A 21,109-nucleotide genomic window follows, 5' to 3' on the forward strand; every position below is an offset into this window, starting at 1 on the left:
GTGGTCCATACTGCATTAGATGCACTGGCATCCCAGAGGGTATCCGGGTCAACAAGGAGGATTGATCTCCCATGTTTATCTCCTCTCCTTTCTGGAAAAAAACACTGAAATAACCATAAGGGAAGAATAAGGGCACAAATCCACACAGACAAGAAGACTGGGAGAGGAGATATTGGAACACGAGCACTTTAAAGGTGTTTAGAAAGAAGGAAATCGATGGCGGGTTCTGCACTGGCTCTTCACAGCTGGGGAAGGTGGAGGCCGGGCACCGTGATGAGGAGGGATTCTCCACGTGTGCCCACAAAGAGCCCAGGCCCTGGGGCTTCTGCAGAAGGTGGGGCGAGGGCTCTGTGTGACAGTCTGCCAGGTGGTGTTAGGGACAATAGATTCCCTGCAGAGGACATTTAGCTTGTCAACTACCCCCCAAGTGAAAGGACCAGGTGATCGTTCTCTGAAGGGTCAAGCAGAAGCAGCTCCAAATCCAGTGCACGGTGCGAGGCTGTGCGATGGGGAAATACAGAGAACAGGCGGATCAGTGGGTTTCTCCATTTCACGTGGAGGAACCCCTGCCCTGTCCTCCCGCCCTGTTCTCCAAATACAGACACCAGCATAATAGTACTCAGAAATATAGAGGTAAAGGCCAAAAGAAAGGAAAAAGTTGAAAATGCTCTGTCAATGGGGGAGTAGGAGGCTCCTGACTTTCTTTATAACCTTGTAATGCTAATATTAGTTTACTTTTTACCATACGCACGCATTACTTCAATTTCAAAGAACTCCGAGAGGATCTCGGAGTGAATCATGTTCCTCTCACTGAGCTGTAACACCTCCTTCGATGAATGAGACCTGACAGGACTCAGCACTGACTCTCCAGGTGGCTCCGGGCAATTGGCTCCCGGGGCTCCCCCTCACTAGCAAACCACCGGAACAGTCCCAAGATCCAAAAATTCTTGTAGCACAAAATCACAAGGAAAACTGGGGACAGAGGTGTTTTGCTTATATGGAATTAATACGCATGTAGTAGTCCCATGCTCTAACCTCTATGCAGGGATGCAGTTAAAATATGGATCCTGTATCAAAGACCAACTGAGACCGTTCATTTTCTGACCTTCGCGCGAGAACTTGTTTCCATACTCAACAATTTTGAAATCTCACTAAGAACACCTCCTTAAAACCGGGCCTGGCTCGGGGCGGTTTGTTTCAGGTGAGGCAGTCACATCTGTCCTGGGAACAGTGTCCTGTGGAGACAAGGCAGCCACTAGCCCATTAAATGGTAGAAAATAAATAGGATTCCCAGTTCAGTTCCTCCTCTCTCCTTGCTGTAGGACGCAGAAAAACTCAGTCAGGAGTACAGTGTGGATTACACGGATTACTGCATCAGCAACACGAGCTCAGTATCCATCTCTCTGCCCAAAGAGACGAGCAACTTCCGCCCCATCTACAAGGGCGCCTCCACTGCCTTCTGCATCCAGCTGTTTTGTATTGACGAGAAGTACGAAGCAAGGTAAGCGCTGGTCTCCAGTGTGTCTGCCGCGCGAAGACCTTCTCCTGGCCTTGGTGGCCCAACACTGGAAGCCCCACTTCCAGACTCCAGCCCATAAAATTTGGGTCAGACCCACAGAACTGGGCTGCCCAGGGTCTGGAAAATCATCCCTTCCTCAGCCACATGCTGTTCCCCATTCTCTAGAGCTTGCATTTTGGGGGGACTTTGGGTTTAGGTTGCTGCTTGTCTGGAGTCTTTTAGTTGCAAGCAATAGAAAATCCAGCTGAAACTGGCTTTGGAAAAATGGAATAATTGCCTCACGTAAGAAAGGATAATCCAGTGGTGGGACCGACTTTCAGTGTGGCTTGATCTAGGACTTAGTAGATACCCCAGTCACAGGCCAGGCTTCTCACTCTACCCTCTACCCTATTCCTGAGCTGACGGCGGGGGGCCAGGCCAGGCCACAATGATGGCTTTGTCCCTTGCTTTGTGCTCCCCACTGAATCGGGGCTGGAGTCTCAATCTGAGAGGGGTGTTAGCAGGACACCCATCAACAATCCAGGGCAGCTGCCAGAGGTAGGAGGTCTGGTCCCGGGCAGACGAGGCTTCCTGTCCCTCCAGAACAACCCCGTGTTCAGTGCTCGCTGCGCCCTGCAGTCTGGATTGGACCCCTGCCCTCGGTGCCGAGATTCCACAGCCCCTTTGGGATGCCCACATAGTCCACCATTCTGTCCACAGAACAATGTTGAAAAGGAAAGACTGGCCCATTTTGATAGACTGGAAGCTTCCAGAGTATCTTTAAGATGACCAAGAGCACCGCTGGACACTCCCGTTTTAGAGGATGTATTTAATCACATTCCCGTTCTCCTAGCTTTCCTTAGAACCATGCTTTTCTTGGACTTTTATCCTTTCAAGTTTTCGATTTCTTTGGAATTGAAATTCAATTGAAAGGTTGAAAAGGGAAATCTTTTTATTCTAATTATATTGTAGACATCTAAAAAGCCTGTAAACCCTTCTAGATCTGTCGTGTATATTTATTTTCCCCTGTGCATTCGGATAAGATTGTGCTTTTTGAATTTTCAAACAAAAATTTGATGACCCATTATGGTTCGCCTATAAATATACACCTGCAGCTGGTCAGAAAATCTTTTGCATATAAAAGAGAAAAAGATCAGAGTAGCTTATAATATGCCCATGTCTCCCCCGCAGCACCTCCTAAAAGGAAGGGAGGGATCGTGTCCACAGAATGACTATCTTGCTTTTTGAATGTGTAGAGATTTTTAATTGCTATAATAGTACTTTTGGTTCTAGAAAAACACTTCATTACTGACATTTGAAGCTTATGCCTTCTGCAGCTGATTACTGTTCAGTTAGACACAAATTCTGGTTACTGGTTGGCTAATCACTGCCTAAGCGGGGAGAGCCATAGGTCTTTTTAAATGTGCGCTGACAGTTTTTACTGTCTTGTTTACAGGTCACTGGACTTCATGAATTTTGTTTTCAGTCTTTTTCCTGTAAGTACATGTTGAATTTTGAGTAATATAATTGATTTTATAAGCTAGAAAAATGATAAAATAGTAGGATGCCATATTCATTGTCCAAACATTTAATCTGCTATGAATGTTAAGGTTGGAACCACTTCTCTGTTCTGAAAAAAAAGGTTGAATGACATGTCCTGAACTCTTAAAAGTAGAAAAGATTGTCATTTTCAATAATTTTTCAGTCACGCTGTTGTAATAGTTTTCTTTCAATGCATAATTTATTTTAGAGATTGCTTCATCAGTGTCTTATTACAATCAAATCATGAATAGAATGCTGGTAGTACATGAAAATGTCAGGAATTACTCTAAAGTGAGTTAGACGGTTGTATTACTTTATAGTTTGCTTTGGCTCAAAGAATGCTGACACCATTAGATTGCTTTTCTGAGGGTAGGAAAGTGGGAACTTGCAGTTGATCTTCTGGTTGGTGTCGCCTGACACATGGGATTGACTTGACCCTCTACGGTTGGTTGGTGGATGGCCCCAGGCAGGCACACAAGTGCAAACAAGGTTCTCCATCTCAGGTTGTCCAGGCCACCTCCTCCACTTTTGTTTCATGGTCGTCAAGGGATAGAGATTCTGACCAACCTCTCATCACTTTATTGGAGGGAAGAAAGTGGGGCAAGAAGACAATTTAGGTTCCTTAATTGGAGTTTTATGACTTTTTCCATGGCTGGTCTATCAGTTTAGTCAAGTCAAAAACCATGCTTCTTCAGTTAGCTAATTACAGGCAAATTATCTATTTTTTTATTTTTCCTCGATGTTCTTTATACCAAGGCTAAAAAACAAAATAGGTTTAATTCTGTTGCCTGAAAGCTATGTGATCATAGATTGTATTTCCTCATTTTGTTAAGATGATGAAGACTTGGCAATGATGTTTTCCATCGTAATTTTTTTGAATTAATTTTGAAGCTCATAAAACACTGTAGATGACCCTGAGGGAGGGTTTGCAAAGCCGGCTTCCCTCCGAGATGCCCCAAAGTAAATTCAGTAAGTTCAATTCATTCCTATTTTGAAGTCCATGCAGAGACAGATCTTCAGTATTATTACAAAAGCAATGCTGGCTTTAAGGTAGTAAAAGACATGTTTACTTTTTAATTAATTATTTCAGGATATGGGGAGACAGAAACAAAATACCTTCGTTACTTCATCCTTAATCCTTCCCATCCATGTTGAAGCAACTCATTACGTTTATTCTCTTTTATGGCTGAGTAGTATTCCATTGTGTATATATACCACATCTCCTTTATCCATTCATCTCTCAATGGACATTTTGGTTGTTTCTATGTCTTGGCTATTGTGAATAGTGCTGCGATGAACATTGAGGTGCATGTGTCTTTTTGAATTAGAGTTCTGTCTGGGTATATGTCCAGGAGTGGGATTGCTGGATCATATGGTAGGAATTACTCATTTCTCCCAGAGGAAGCCCCCCAGGGCTTGGCACTTGGTCCTTATTTTCAGCTTGAGTATTTTGACAACGTGACTCGCAAGTTCCCCAGAAGGAGCTGTGTTGTTTTGCTAGAAAGAAGGAAGATCAGGTGAAAGAGTGATTCACTCCTTTGGGTTGCACATGTGTCCCCAGGGTTTTGGATTCGCCCAGGCAAGGCCTTCACAGGGTTCAGGAGGAGGTGAGATGCCAAAGGGACAAATTAGCTCTGAGAAGAGCAAGCTGCTTCTGCAGGCACCTGGCAGAGGGTCACGGTGGACGTGAGGAGCACAGACAGTCCATGGCAGCACTGTCCCATAGACAACAAACTCTAAATGTTCCAGCAGCCACATTATAAAAAAAAAGTAAAAAGACACAGGTGAAATCAGTTTTAATAATATATTTTACTTAATGCAATATGTCCAAAATTTAATGATTTTAATATGTAATCAGTATGCAAAAGTATTAATGAGATCTTGTACATCCATTTTCTCAGTTTTTAAAATCCAATGTGTATTTTACATTTAGGGCACATCTCTATACGAGCACTAAATTGTCATCAGAAATCCTCACTCTGCTTCTAGAATTTGTAAAATTTACAGTGGAATGAGTAGATTCACATACCCAAATTGTTCTAAACATACATAAAACTTTTCCAATAACTGAACTGAGTATCAGGTTTTATTTTATTATTTTTTTCTTTTCCATTATGGTTTATTATAGGATATTGAATGTAGTTCCCTGTGCTATACAGTAGGACCTTGTTGTTTATCCATTCCATATGTAATAGTTTGCATCTACTAACCCCAAACTCCCTGTCCAACCTTCCCCCACACCCCCTTCCCCGTGGCAACCATAAGCCTGTTCTCCATGTCTGTGAGTCTGTTTCTGTTTCATACATAGGTTCATTTGTGTCACGTTTTAGATTCCACGTATAAGTGATATCACTTGGTATTTGTCTTTCTCTTTTTGACTTACTTCGCTTAGTATGATAATATCTAGGTCAATCCATGTAGCTGCAAATGGCATTATTTTGTTCTTTTTTATGGCTGAGTAGTATTCCACTGTGTATATATACCACATCTCCTTTATCCATTCATCTGTCAATGGACATTTCGATTTTTTCTATGTCTTGGCTATTGTGAATAGTGCTACAGTGAACATTGAGGTGCATGTGTCTTTTTGAATTAGAGTTTTGTCCGGGTATGTGTTCAGGAGTGGGATTGCTGGATCATATGGTAGCTCTATGTTTGTTTACTTTTTTGAGGAACCTCCATAATGTTCTCCATAGTGGCTGCACCAATTTACATCCCCACCAACAACGTAGGAGGGTTCCCAAGTATCAGTTTTGAAATGTAAATTTAATCAAATGAAATAAAATTAAAAATTCGGTTCCCCAGTCTCACTAGCCACATTCCAAATGCTCGGTGGCCAGACTCAGCTCCTGGCCAGCATATTGGACAGCACAGATACAGGTCAGGACACGCAGATCCCACTGCCCAGGTTAACCAGCCCTTAGATCTCATCACCCAAGTGGGACTGTGCCCTGATAAAATGCACAGACATCCATTGATGTGTAATCACAGGACTTTAGAGCAGAAAAGGCCTGGAGCACCACGCTCTCATCTCACAGAGGTGGGGACCACGGCTGGCGGCTGGTGCAGCATTACTTGGTAAATGCAGGGCCTTTGCCATGATACTGAGCAGCCTCATCACTCCTGGATACAAGTGAATTTGCAAATGCAAACGTCCTTAGTTTAAAACTGTACTTCTGGAAAAGAGCTGTGCTGAATGGGTCCTGTGATTCACAATATGCCTTTATTCGGGTTTCAGTCAAACACAGATATTTTCTCCATATTCTTTTTTTTTTTTTTTTGCGGTATGCGTTCCTCTCACTGTTGTGGCCTCTCCCGCTGCGGAGCACAGGCTCCATACACGCAGGTTCAGTGGCCATGGCTCACGGGCCCAGCTGCTCCACGGAATGTGGAATCTTCTCGAACCGGGGCACGAACCCATGTCCCCTGAATCAGCAGGCAGACCCTCAACCACTGTGCCACCAGGGAAGCCCTTCTCCATATTCTCGCAATTGCTTATCCCCTGAATTTTCTGATTACTTTCCAAATGATAGGAATCTTTAACTTGAATACCATCTCCTTTACACATTTTACTCCTATTTAGTGTTTTATGGCAGGAATTTGTTTAGTGATAAATGATTTGTATCTGGTCTCCAATCACTCCAGGACAAGAACTTCTGCATCATTTCTCTGCCACATCTCACCCCTGAGTTTGCCCTTATACAGAACTTCGTGAAGATTGTCCCCTTCAACAACTGCACCCTGGACCAGGACCTCTACGTCTTCCATCGGGCAGGATTGCTCAAGTAAGCAGATGCGCGTTTGTCCAAAAGATAGTCCATGAAATTTAAAAAAGAGAATGGAACAGGAGCTCCATGACATTTTAATTTAATGATTTATTTTTAAAATTGTCTTATTGGTGGAGGACTTGATCAAGTGATTTTAACCAGTCCATTTAGGGGAAGAGTCATGGTGAAAGTTGCTGGTCCAGTCAGATATTAGAGCATAATCTAACTCCAAAATAGTCAGAACAATAGCCATGTTGACATTTCTATGGCTGGAACAAGGTAACACAAGAAAGAGTCCCACCGCAGACCCCAATAGAGTAAGAATTGAACGTGTTGTCTGTGTGTAAAGGTATTATAGACTGATGTATATGATGGCATTTGTGTTACAGTGAGAAAAGGAAGGATTATTTTGTAAATGGTGGGACAAAATAAAGACAGAAATGTTCTTCATATTCTACAGTAAAATAGATTCCCAAGTGATCGAAGAGTTAAATGTAGATATTGCAATAGTTAAAAATTAGAAACTGTTACCTACAGTGCTAGGTTCTGGGCCAGATTCTGAGAATACAGCAGTGAACAGCCTACTGGTTGTCCCACATCCTTTCAAAGCTTATAAACACTCCTGCAAAAGTAAAACTGCATCTGTGATGGGTGTACCAGCAGTGGGTCTGTGGGACTATGGAGACGTATCATTGGGAGATTCAGCCCAGTCAGAGGAAGCTTTCCTGAGGAAGGACGCTGAGTTCTAGACAAGGAGTGTGAGTGAAGATTGAACTTGATTGTGCCTCAGGATGGGGAAGGTCTTTTTAGAACATGGAAGAAAAAAATTAAGGTTTTTTTTTTTTTTTTTTTTTTTACTATATGAAACTTCAGAACCACTCTAATTTAATTAAAATGCAGCTGACTAGTGGAAGGATATTTTTAACAAATATAACAGACACAAGGTTGGTATATTTTATATATAAAGAGGTTTAATAAATCAATTAGAAGGCTATTTAACACCAAAATAGAAAAACTAACCCCCCCACACAAATGGCCAGACTGTTTGCATATGAAAGAAACAAAAAATCAGTGGGTATTAAGAAATCTTCAAACTTATTACTAATAAGGGAAAAGAAACAAAAGCAAGAATGAGACATCATTTTTGGTCAGTTGGCGAGAATTAGAATATAGAAACATTCAATTCTAATGAGAAAAATGTAACTCTTGTCAGAATGTAAATAGACATAAAATTTCAAAGGGCAGTTTGGCCAGAACATTAAGGTAGTTTATATTTTTTCACTCTTTACTTCCACTCCTAGAAACATATCCTAAGAAACTTGTTGCAGAGATGCAAACAAAAATTTACATCTGAGGATTAAAGAACATTGGAAATACTCCAAACATCCAGTAGTAAGAGAATGTTTAAATACTTTATGGTACCTATAGGAGTAATCTATAAGTATGCTTACAGTTCATTTTAAGACTATCTAATGATTAGAAAATGCTCAGAATGTAATATTAGGGTAGAAAACCTATCAAATAAAACAGCATTTAAATATGACCAAAATTTCTAAAGAAGGAAAAAAATGCATGAACAAAGTAGACTAAAAGGACACGTGCAGATGTAGTTCATGCCGCCCAGGCCCCCTCGTTCAGGACTAATTTCGCACCTGCGGGATGTGTGGGCACCACCAGCTCAAAGCTGGGTCCCCTGCCGAGGAGACTGCCCTGGACAGAAGAGAGGGCTTTGCCCAAGGTCCACCCTCCTGAGGGCAGCCTGCATCCAGCAACTAGTCTGTGTGTGTGGAGCGAGGGGAGGGACACCTCTGAAGGGTCTTCCCAGGGCCAGGACGCCCCGAGGTGTCAGCTGGGCATTTGTTGTGACCCCGTGGCTTGCAGTCCGTCTTCACCTCTTCCCCGACCTGCCCTGCCCCTCCCCAGAGGTGTGGAGGGTCCCAGGAGCCACCCTCATCACCCCCAGCAGGCAGATCTCTGTGTGAGGCTGCCTCCTGGGGAACCCGGCTAGCGGCGCTAGGCGCTAGAGATGGCCTGTGATTGCCTCGGGGTGGTAGGAGGACTGTCATGGGTGATTTTTAATTTCCTTTCTCACATTGCCTAAATTTTGGAATTTTCCTATACCAACCTTGGATATAGCAAGTGGTTGAAACCCATCAAATAGGCTTAAGTAACTGGAGAATTTATTACTACATAGAAGCAAGGGAAGACTCCGAGGGCAATTCAGGTTCCATACGTGGATTATTAGCCCTGTTGGATCTATCTCTTCCGAGTTGACCCCTTCTCAGACACAGTGGTTGCGGGACGAGTGAGGTAGCTCCAGACCCTTTATCACTTAAGTCCACCAGGTGAAGAGTGGTGGGGATGCTTCTGTTCAGAAGCCCCAACACAGCAGTCTTACTGCATCTCAGTGGCTCAGATTGGCCCTCTGCTGGCTGACTTTGAACCCATCATCGGGGCAGAGGCTGCTGGTTGGCATCCTTGGGTCTGGTCCCAAAGCTCAGGGCTGGGTGGGGGAGGGGTGCATCACCTATACAAATGTGGAGGCTTTTCTGGAGAAATGGGCAATGGAGCTGCTCCCCACACTTCCATCTTGGAATAGGACCAACTCGATCAATAGAAAGTGAACAGTAGATCTATTACAGGAACAATGTCAATACCGTCCATTTTCTATAATTTAACTTTTTCAAGCTGTCTTATTCACATAGTCTCATTCTTACAAAATATTATGGAGCTCATCAAACTGTGCATTTAAAATGGTTATATTTAATTGTATGTAAATTATGCCTCAGTAAAGCTGTTACAAAATCTTGTGGCAAAGGGATTGGTAGAGTAGTTTCAGAGAACTTTCTCTATAATTGATATATTAGCCTTTTAAGTGAAACTTTGAGGAACCTTCTAAATGATCACTTTATAATTGGGGAATGGTTAAATGAATTTTGGCATATTCATTCAGTACATTATTATGCAGATTTTGAAAAAATAAAAACAGATCTATATCATACTGTATGGAATAATAGCTGGGATGGTGAGAAAAGCAAGGGTCAGATGATAATAGTAATAATCGTAATGACAGCTTACATTTATGGAAGGTTTGTAGTGTTTCAAGGACTTTCTTAATCACTTTCCATGTGTCTTTACGCACAGTGACCTTATTAGCTAGATACCATTATTATTATCCCCATCTTACAGGTAAGGAAACTGAGACACAGAGAGGTTAAGTAACTAGTCCAAAATGCACACAGCAGAAAGTAGCAGAGCTGGAACTGGAACGAAGGCAGCCGGCTTCCAGAGCCAACTCATAACTGCCTCACGTATTGCTTCCTATGCTGTGTTTTCAGCGTAAGGCTGTTGTAGCAGAGAGACCCTAAAGCACAGTGGCTTGAGCCAGAGGACAGTTCCGCCTCTACCACACAGTGGTCCAGACAGGAACAGGTGGTCTAAGGAGAGTCATGGCTTTTCGCCACAAAGCTGTCCAGGGACCCAGTTACTCCTCTCATTGCTCCTCCGTCTCATAGAGCAAGGGTCTCACCTACTGTCTGTGTGGAGAGTCAGGGGTCTGCGAATTTGGATGGGAAGAAAAATTACATCTTTCTGTTACTAACCTCTGATTGAAGTTTGACGTGTCCTTCCACTGTGAATGGAGGCAACAAACCTCAGAAGTGTCAGCGAAGCCGTGACTTTGTAGCCCGTGGAAGTCACGGATATTCTCCTGTCACCTTACGGTTGTCGCAGATGTCTCAAAACATGGATGCTCATCATACTTTGAAATTTCAGTAAATTTATTCTCAACCAAAACTTGTTACTTGATGCATTGATGAGGAGGCACAGATATTACCAAAACACACATTTTAAAAAACATTTTGATAGCTCTACTCGATATAATTTGTTGTCTTTGATTTTACACGTTGAAAAGCATCCGTCTGAGAAGGGGTCCCGAGCATCCCCAGGCTGTCAGAGGGGCCCATGGGGCACACAGGTGTTAGACCGCCGTCAGAGTGAGCTCTTTTCCTCTTGGTGCTGTGAGCCGGCTTGGGGCACCGTAGTCACATGTTAGCCACGGGGAAGGGTGCAAAGAGAAAGGGAGGGGAAGACTGTCCTCTTACGGAAGTTACATCACTTCTTGTCACAGTCTGTGCTCGGGAAGTTGGTTGCATGGCCCTGCCGAGCCGCGGGGGAGGCCGGGGGACAAGTTGCTGGAGGGTCAGATGTGCGCCCGGCAAAAACTCAGTTGACTCAGTTATTAAAAGGGAGAAGGGGAGAGGGAAACTGGGGGACCATCGTATCTAGTTTTTATCTTGCATATGTAAAGATGTTCTAGAAGGGTCCACGGGAATTTATTAACCTTTTGCGCTTCTGAGGAGCAGGACAGAGACGTGAGGGGTGTAGATGGCGACGTACTCTTTGCTTTATGTCTGTCGGTTCCGTTTGATTTTTTTCATTAATAAACTTTATTTTTTAGAGCAGTTTTAGGCTCACAGTACAACTGAGCAGAAAGTGCAGAGGGTTCCTACAGACCCCTTCCCCAGTCCCCCCAAAGACTCTCCCACAGTTAACATCCCACACCAGAGCGACACCATTTGTACCATCAAGGAACCTACAGGGACTCACCATTATCAACCGGAGTCCACAGTTTACATGAGGGCTCACTCTTCTGTTGTACACTCTCTGGGTCTGGACAAATGTGCAATGACGTAGCCACCACCATACTATCATACAGAGTAGTTTCTAAAAATGCCCTCTGCTCCCCCTATCCATCCCTCTCTCCTTCCCCACAGCCTCTGGCAACCACTGGTCTTTCTCCTGTCCCCATAGTTTTGCCTTTTCTAGAATGTCATAGTTGGAATCCTACAGTACGTGGCCTTTACAGATTGGCCTCTTTCAGTTAGTAATGAATATTTTAATGTTCCTCCATGTCTCTTCGTGGCTTGATAGCTTAATTTCTTTTTAGCCCTGAATAATATTCCTTTGTCTGGATGGACCACATTTTATTTATCCAGTCACTACTGAAGGACAGCTTGGTTGCTTCCAAGTCTTGGCAATTATGAATTTCAGCAATTATGAATCTATGTGCAGGTTTTTGTATGGGCGTAGGTTTTCAGCTCATTTGGGTATATACCAAAGAGCACAACTTTAGATTGTATGGTAAGAATATTGAGTTTTGTAAGAAACTGTCTCACTGTCTTCCAAAGTCCTCCACCATTTTGCATTCCCACCAGCAACGAAGGAGAGTTCCTGTTTCCTCACATCCTCACCAGCATTTGTCAGTGTTTTGAATTTTCGCCATTCTTATAGGTGGGTAGTTGTATCTTGTTTTAATTCGCGTTTCCATACTGACTTATGGTGTTGAGCATCTTTTCATTTGCTATTTGCCATGTGTATGTCTACTTTGGAGAGGTATCTGTTCATGTCTTCTGCCCTTTTTTAAGATTGGGTTGTTCATTTATGTTTGATTTTTAAAAAATTATGAGCATGCATTACTTCCATAATAGAAAGTGTAGTTAATTTTTAATCACTGAGATTTTAAATTTTACTATGACTCAGGTGAAACTTTCATTAGAATGTTCTTTATGCTCTCTGCATTCTTACATAGAGTGTATTGGTGGCATTTTCTTACGACTTGGGCTTCTCTTTATGAATAAATACACGCTGATGAGAGCAACCAGATGACGGGATCAGGGTCGGGCCATGGGTCTGCCTGAGGTAGTGGTCTTGTTCTTAGTGGCTTAATTACTTAATTCACAGTCATATTCTTTTCTTGTACACTCTCTCTCTTATTCACTATGTACGTGTATTGCTTTTATTAACAATTAAGTTTAAGCTTTTAAAACGATGAGACTTTCAACACTTGTCTGGAAATTAGTCCTGGTTGCAGCATGGCCCTAGTTTTTCTTTGCAACCATTTGCAGTGTCAGCTTCGTTTTTGTTTTGTTTTAATCACTTACGTATAAAGTTGGAGCAAATCATGTACACCTGGGTTCTTTTCTGAAAAAGTAAAGACTTACAAACCGAAGTAGTTTCTGTGCCTTTAGAAGATCATGACCTTTGTCACCATTCCCATCTGAACCCTCATTGGGAGCTTTCCTTTGTTGCTGTGAGTTTTGTCGCCAGCCCAGTGACAACTGCACACCCGGTTCTCAGCGTGTCCAGCCTTTGCACTTTTACTCTTGTTCCTGTCTCTCTTGTGGCCATGGCAGCAGGTCACTGTTCTCTAGAGCAAGCTTAGATTTTTAATTCTTTAAGTTCTAAACACAAAGAGCTTTACAAATGTTAGGAATGGTAGTTTTGAGTGTAGGATCGTTCAGCTCATAAAGGGAACACGATATCAGAACCGGCTTCTTCCCTATGCTCTTTTTTTTGTTTGTTTTTTGAAAATCTATAAAAATTATTATTATTTTTAACGTCTTTATTGGAGTATAATTGCTTTACAATAGTGTGTTAGTTTCTGCTTTATAACAAAGTGAATCAGTTATACATATACATATATCCCCATATCTCTTCCCTCTTGCGTCTCCCTCCCTCCCACCCTCCCTATCCCATCCCTCTAGGTGGTCACAAAGCACCGAGCTGATCTCCCTGTGCTATGCGGCTGCTTCCCACTAGCTATCTATTTTACATTTGGTAGTGTATATATGTCCATGCCACTCTCTCACTTTGTCCCTGCTTACCCTTCCCCCTCCCGATATCCTCAAGTCCATAAGTCCATTCTCTAGCAGGTCTGTGTCTTTATTCCCGTCTTACCCCTAGGTTCTTCATGACATTTTTTTTTTTCTAGATTCCATATATATGTGTTAGCATACGGTATTTGTTTTTCTCTTTCTGACTTACTTCACTCTGTAAGACAGACTCTAGGTCCATCCACCTCACTACAAATAACTCAATTTCGTTTCCTATTATGGCTGAGTAATACTCCATTGTATATATGTACCACATCTTCTTTATCCGACCATCTGTTGATGGACACTTAGGTTGCTTCCATGTCCTGGCTATTGTAAATAGAGCTGCAATGAACATTGTGGTACATGACTCTTTTTGAATTATGGTTTTCTCAGGGTATATGCCCGGTAGTGGGATTGCTGGGTGGTATGGTAGTTCTATTTTTAGATTTTAAGGAACCTCCATACTGTTGTCCATAGTGGCTGTATCAATTTACATTCCCACCAACAGTGCAAGAGGGTTCCCTTTTCTCCACACCCTGTCCAGCATTTATTGTTTGTAGATGTTTTGATGATGGCCATTCTGACCAGTGTGAGATGATATCTCAATGTAGTTTTTATTTGCATTTCTCTAACGATTAATGATGCTAAGAATTCTTTCATGTGTTTGTTGGCAGTCTGTATATCTTCTATGGAGAAATGTCTATTTAGGTCTTCTGCCCATTTTTGGATTGGGTTGTTTGTTTTTTTGATGTGGAGCTACATGGAGCTGCTTGTAAATTTTGGAGATTAATCCTTTGTCAGTTGCTTCATTTGCAAATATTTTCTCCCATTCTGAGGGTTGTCTTTTCATCTTGCTTATGGTTTCCTTTGCTGTGCAAAAGCTTTTAAGTTTCATTAGGTCCCATCTGTTTTTGTTTTTATTTACGTTTCTCTAGGAGGTGGGTCAAAAAGGATCTTGCTGTGATTTGTCTCATAGAGTGTTCTGCCTATGTTTTCCTCTAAGCGTTTGATAGTGTCTGGCCTTATATTTAGGTCTTTAATCCATTTTGAGTTAATTTTTGTGTATGGTGTTAGGAAATGTTCTAATTTCATTTTTTTACATGTAGCTGTCTAGTTTCCCAGCACTACTTATTGAAGAGACTGTCTTTTCTCCATTGTATATTCTTGTCTCCTTTATCAAAGATAAGGTGACCATATGTGTGTGGGTTTATCTCTGGGCTTTCTATCTTGTTCCATTGATCTATATTTCTGTTTTTGTGCCAGTACCATACTGTCTTGATTACTGTAGCTTTGTAGTATAGTCTGAAGTCAGGGAGCCTGATTCCTCCAGCTTGGTATTTCCTCCTCAAGATTGCTTTGGCTGTTTGGGGTCTTTTGTATTTCCATACAATTGTGAAATTTTTTGTTCTAGTTCTGTGAAAAATGCCATTGGTAGTTTGATAGGGATTGCATTGCATCTGTAGATTGCTTTGGGTAGTACAGTCATTTTCACAATGTTGATTCTTCCAATCCAAGAACATGGTATATCTCTCCATCTATTTGTATCATCTTTAATTTCTTTCATCAGTGTCTTATAGTTTTCTGCATACAGGTCTTTTGTCTCCTTAGGTAGGTTTATTCCTAGATATTTTATTCTTTTTGTTGCAATGGTAAATGGGAGTGTTTTCTTTATTTCACTTTCATATTTTTCATCATTAGTGTATAGGGATGCAAGAGATTTCTGTGCATTAATTTTGTATCCTGCTACTTTACCAAATTCATTGATTAGCTCTAGTAGTTTTCTGGCATCTTTAGGATTCTCTAAGTATAGTATCATGTCATCTGCAAACAGTGACAGCTTTACTTCTTCTTTTCTGATTTGGATTCCTTTTATTTCTTTTTCTTCTCTGATTGCTGTAGCTAAAACTTTCAAAACTATGTTGAATAATAGTGGTGAGGGTGGGCAACCTTGTCTTGTTCCAGATCTTAGTGGAAATGGTTTCACTTTTTCACCATTGAGGACGATGTTGGCTTTGGGTTTGTCATATATGGCCTTTATTATGTTGAGGCAAGTTCCCTCTATGCCTACTTTCTGGAGGGTTTTTATCATAAATGGTGTTGAATTTTGTTGAAAGCTTTCTCTGCATCTATTGAGATGATCATATGGTTTTTCTCCTTCAATTTGTTAATATGGTGTATCACATTGATTGATTTGCGTATATTGAAGAATCCTTGCATATCCTGGGATAAACCCCACTTGATCATGGTGTATGATCCTTTTAATGTGCTGTTAGATTCTGTTTGCTAGTATTTTGTTGAGGATTTTTGCATCCTTGTTCATCAGTGATATTGGCCTGTAGTTTTCTTTCTTTGTGACATCTTTATCTGGTTTTGGTATCAGGGTGATGGTGGCCTCGTAAAATGAGTTTGGGAGTGTTCCTCCCTCTGCTATATTTTGGAAGAGTTTGAGAAGGATAGGTGTTAGCTCTTCTCTAAATGTTTGATAGAATTCTCCTGTGAAGCCATCTGGTCCTGGGCTTTTGTTTGTTGGAAGATTTTTAATCCCAGTTTCAATTTCAGTGCTTGTGACTGGTCTGTTCATATTTTCTATTTCTTCCTGGTTCAGTGTCAGAAGGTTGTGTATTTCTAAGAATTTGTCCATTTCTTCCAGGTTGTCCATTTTATTGGCATATAGCTGCCTGTAGTAATCTCTCATAATCCTTTGTATTTCTGCAGTGTCAGTTGTTACTTCTCCTTTTTCATTACTAATTCTATTGATTTGAGTCTTCTCCCTTTTTTTTTTCTTGTTGAGTCTGGCTAATGGTTTATCAATTTTTGTTTATCTTCTCAGAAAACCAGCTTTTAGTTTTATTGATCTTTGCTATCGTTTCCTTCATTTCTTTTTCATTTATTTCTGATCTGATCTTTATGATTTCTTTCCTTCTGCTAACTTTGGGATATTTTTGCTCTTCTTTCTCTATTGCTTTAGGTGTAAGGTTAGGTTGTTTATTTGAGATGTTTCTTGTTTCTTAAGGTAGGATTGTAGTACTATAAACGTCCCTCTTAGTACTGCTTTTGCTGCATCCCATAGGTTTTGGGTCGTCGTGTTTTCATTGTCATTTGTTTCTAGGTATTTTTAAATTTCCTCTTTGCTTTCTTCAGTGATCTCTTGGTTATTAAGTAGTGTATTGTTTAGCCTCCATGTGTTTGTATTTCTTACAGATATTTTCCTGTAATTGATATCTAGTCTCATAGCATTGTGGTTGGAAAAGATATTTGATATGATTTCAATTATCCTAAATTTACCAAGGCTTGATTTGTGACCCAAGATATGATCTTGGAGAATGTTCCATGAGCACTTGAGAAGAATGTGTATTCTGTTGTTTTTGAATGGAATGTCCTATAAATATCAGTTAAGTCCATCTTATTTAATGTATCATTTAAAGATTGTGTTTCCTTATTTATTTTCATTTTGGATGATCTGTCCATTGGTGAAAGTGTGGTGTTAAAGTCCCCTTCTATGATTGTGTTACTGTCAATTTCCCCTTTTATGGCTGTTAGTATTTGCCTTATGTATTGAGGTGCTCCTATGTTGGGTGCATAAATATTTACAAATGTTATATCTTCTTCTTGGATTGATCCCTTGATCATCATGTAGTGTCCTTCTTTGTCTCTTGTAATAGTCTTTGTTTTAAAGTCTATTTTGTCTGATATGAGTATTGCTACTCCAGCTTTCTTTTGATTTCCATTTGCATGGAATATCTTTTTCCATCCCCTCACTTTCAGTCTGTATGTGTCCCTAGGTCTGAGGTGGGTCTCTTTTAGACAGCATATATACGGGTCTTGTTTTTGTATCCATTCAGCCAGTCTATGTCTGTTGGTTGGAGCATTTAATCCATTTACATTTAAGGTAATTATCAATATGTATGTTCCTATTACCATTTTCTTAATTGTTCTGGGTTTGTTATTGTAGGTCTTTTCCTTCTCTTGTGTTTCCTGCCTGGAGAAGTTCCTTTAGCATTTTTTGTAAAGCTGGTTTGGTGGTGCTGAACTCTCTCAGCTTGTGCTTGTCTGTAAAGGTTTTAATTTCTCCATCAAATGTGAATGAGATCCTTGCTGGGTAGCGTAATCTTGGTCATAGGTTTTTCTCCTTCATCTCTCTAAATATGTCCTGCCAGTCCCTTCTGGCTTGCAGAGTTTCTGCTGAAAGATCAGCTGTTAACCTTATGGGGATTCCCTTGTATGTTATTTGTTGTTTTTCCCTTGCTGCTTTTAATATTTTTTCTTTGTATTTAATTTTTGATAGTTTGATTAATATGTGTCCTGGCATGTTTCTCCTTGGATTTATCTTGTATGGGACTTTCTGTGCTTCCTGTACTTGATAAACTATTTCCTTTCCCATATTAGGGAAGTTTTCAACTATAATCTCTTCAAATATTTTCTCAGTCCCTTTCTTTTTCTCTTTTTCTTCTGGGACCCCTATAATTCAAATGTTGGTGTGTTTAATGTTGTCCCAGAGGTCTCTTAGACTGTCCTCAATTCTTCTCATTCTTTTTTCTTTATTCTGCTCTGCAGTAGTTATTTCCACTATTTTATCTTCCAGGTCACTTATCCGTTCTTCTGCCTCAGTTATTCTGCTATTGATTCCTTCTAGAGAATTTTTAATTTCATTTATTGTGTTGTTCATCTATGTTCGTTTGCTCTTTAGTTCTTCTAGGTCCTTGTTAAACGTTTCTTGTGTTTTCTCCATTCTATTTCCAAGATTTTGGATTATCTTTATTATCATTATTCTGAATTCCTTTTTCAGGTAGACTGCCTATTTCCTCTTCATTTGTTAGGTCTGGTGGGTTTTTACCTTGCTCCTTCATCTGCTGTGTGTTTCTCTGTCTTCTCATTTTGCTTAACCTACTGTGTTTGGGGTCTCCTTTCCGCAGGCTGCAGGTTCGTAGTTCCTGTTGTTTTTGGTGCCTGTCCCCAGTGGCTAAGGTTAGTTCAGTGGGTTGTGTAGGCTTCCTGGTGGAGGGGACTAGTGCCTGTGTTCTGGTGGATGAAGCTGGATCTTGTCTTTCTGGTGGGCAGGTCCACGTCTGGTCGTGTGTTTTGGGGTGTCTGTGGCCTTATTGTGATTTTAGGCAGCCTCTCTGCTAATGGATGGGGTTGTGTTCCTGTCTTGGTAGTTGTTTGGCATAGGGTGTCCAGCACTGTAGCTTTCTGGTCATTGAGTGAAGCTGGTTGTTGGTGTTGAGATGGAGATCTCTGGGAGATTTTCGCCGTTTGTTATTACGTGGAGCTGGGAGATCTCTTGTGGACCAGTGTCCTGAACTTGGCTCTCCCACCTCAGAGGCACAGCCCTGACGCCTGGCTGGAGCACCAAAAGCCTGTCATCCACACGGCTCAAAATAAAAGGGAGAAAAAAAAGAAAGAAAGAAAGAAGAAGATAAAATAAAGTAAAATAAAATAAAGTTACTGAAATAAAAAATAATTATTAAAAAAATTTTTTTAAGTAATAAAAAATTTAAAAAAAGAAAGAAAGAAGAGAGCAACAAAACCAAAAAAATCCACCAATGATAACAGGTGTTAAAAACTATACTAGGAAAAAACAAAAACAAAAAAAACGGACAGAGAGAACCCTAGGACAAATGCTAAAAGCAAAGCTATACAAACAAAATCACACACAGAGCATACACATTCACGGTCACAAAAAGAGAAAAAGGTAAAAAAATATATATATATCGTTGCTCCCAAATTCCACCACCTCAATTTGGGATGATTTGTTGTCTATTCAGGTATTCCACAGATGCAAGGTACATCAAGTTGACTGTGGGGATTTAATCCGCTGCTCCTGAGGCTGCTGGGAGAGATTTCCCTTTCTCTTCTTTGTTCGCACAGCTCCTGGGGTTCAGCTTGGATTTGGACTCACCTCTGCGTGTAGGTCGCCTGAGGCCGTCTCTTCTTCGCTCAGACAGGACGGGGTTAAAGGAGCAGCTGCTTCGGGGGCTCTGGCTCACTCAGGCCGCGGGGAGGGAGGGGTGCGGATGCGGGGCGAGCCTGCGGCGGCAGAGGCCTACGTGATGTTGCATCAGCCTGAGGCGTGCCGTGCGTTCTCCCAGGGAAGTTGTCCTTTAAGCAGCGCTCTTAATCCCCTCTCCTCGCGCACCAGGAAACAAAGAGGCAAGAAAAAGTCTCTTGCCTCTTCGGTAGCTCTAGACTTTTTCCCGGACCCCCTCCCGGCTAGACGTGGTGCACTCGCCCCCTTCAGGCTGTGTTCATGCCGCCAACCCCAGTCCTCTCCCTGCGCTCCGACCGAAGCCCAAGCCTCCACTCCCAGCCCCGCCCGCCCCGGCGGGTGAGCAGACAGGCCTCTCGGGCTGGTGAGTGTTGGTCGGCACCGATTCTCTGTGCCGGAATCTTCCTGCTTTGCCCTCCGCACCCCTGTCGCTGTGCACTCCTCCGCGGTTCCGAAGCTTTCCCCTCCGCCACCCGCAGTCTCCGCACGCGAAGGGGCTTCCTAGTGGGTGGAAACCTATCCTCCTTCATGGCTCCCTCCCACTGATGCAGGTCCCGTCCCTATTCTTTTGTCTCTGTTTTTTCTTTTTTATTTTGCCCTACCCAGGTACGTGGGGAGTTTCTTGCCTTTTGGGAAGTCTGAGGTCTTCTGCCAGCATCCAGTAGGTGTTCTGTAGGAGTTGTTCCACGTGTAGATGTACTTCTGGTGTATTTGTGGGGAGGAAGGCGATCTCCACGTTTTACTCTTCCGCCATCTTGAAGCTCTGCCAATCAATGTGATTTTTAGTAGACAGTACAGGTGTCTTAATGACTAAGAAAAAAAGGAGCTATGGAGGTCAGAAATCCAGAACACCAAACACTGGGGCTATAGGTGCTGCTGCAGTGGGCTGGCTGGGGCTCGCCTTCCCTCTGCTGCCTCCACCAAGGCCGGGATGCAGCTGGTGGTGGCGGCACTAGTGGGCGGCTGGACTGCCGTCTACCTGACAGACTTGGTGCTGAAAGTGACAACCTTGCGTCTAAGGCGCAAGCCCACGGTACCCAGGGTCAGGGTGCGAGGCCCGAGGCCTCTTCTCTTCCCCAGCCTGCACTGGAGGCAGGTGGCCGGTTCCCACGTGCGGCCTTCCGTGGAGTAAATTAAGCAGAGCCGGTTGCAGTCGGGTTATGGCGGGTCCCACCCGGGAGGCAGGCGCCGCTAGCGGGCTCGGAAGTCCGCGCGCTGCCAAACCCCACTCTGCACCCGGGAGGAAAATCAAATGTCCGCCTGGAAAGGCATTGTTTTCCTTCGTTGTCTGCCTTCACTGTCAGCCTTCATTGTCTTTAAGGCTGCAACCCTCCAGAGACTCTGGTATTGGAAAGAATCTAAATCAAGTTCCTGTTGAGCTCTTAAGGCCCTTCTATACTGCATAAAGAGACCCCTGGGCTAGATTTTATAAGAATATTTGAACAATGGCAGTCTTGTGGATTTTTATCTAATACAAAGTAATGCTTTAATTTCTCTTATCTTTTTCTAATTCTTTTTTTAAAATTGAAGTATAGGTGACTTACAATATTACATTAGTATCAGGTATACAACATAGTGATTCAATATTTTTATAGATTATATTCCATAAAAGTTATAAAATATTGGCTATATTCCCTGTGCTGTACATTGCATCTAATTC

At 42.0% G+C, this 21,109-nt stretch overlaps 1 protein-coding gene across 1 annotated transcript in view; it reads left to right on the top strand.

Moving 5' to 3' along the window:
• The window catches only part of CFAP61 (cilia and flagella associated protein 61), a 117,576-nt gene that overhangs the window by 78,008 nt on the left and 18,459 nt on the right, over positions 1-21,109 (top strand). Inside the window, exons 11-13 of the mRNA XM_027118089.1 lie at positions 1,323-1,501; positions 2,955-2,994; positions 6,686-6,825. Of these exons, the coding sequence (XP_026973890.1) occupies positions 1,323-1,501; positions 2,955-2,994; positions 6,686-6,825 (359 nt within the window). The remainder of the gene's footprint in view (positions 1-1,322; positions 1,502-2,954; positions 2,995-6,685; positions 6,826-21,109) is intronic.

This window comes from Aethalodelphis obliquidens, unplaced genomic scaffold (genome assembly GCF_003676395.1).
Source record: "Aethalodelphis obliquidens isolate GAN/ISIS:26980383/991018 unplaced genomic scaffold, ASM367639v1 scaffold18, whole genome shotgun sequence".
NCBI classification, from domain to species: domain Eukaryota; kingdom Metazoa; phylum Chordata; class Mammalia; order Artiodactyla; family Delphinidae; genus Aethalodelphis; species Aethalodelphis obliquidens.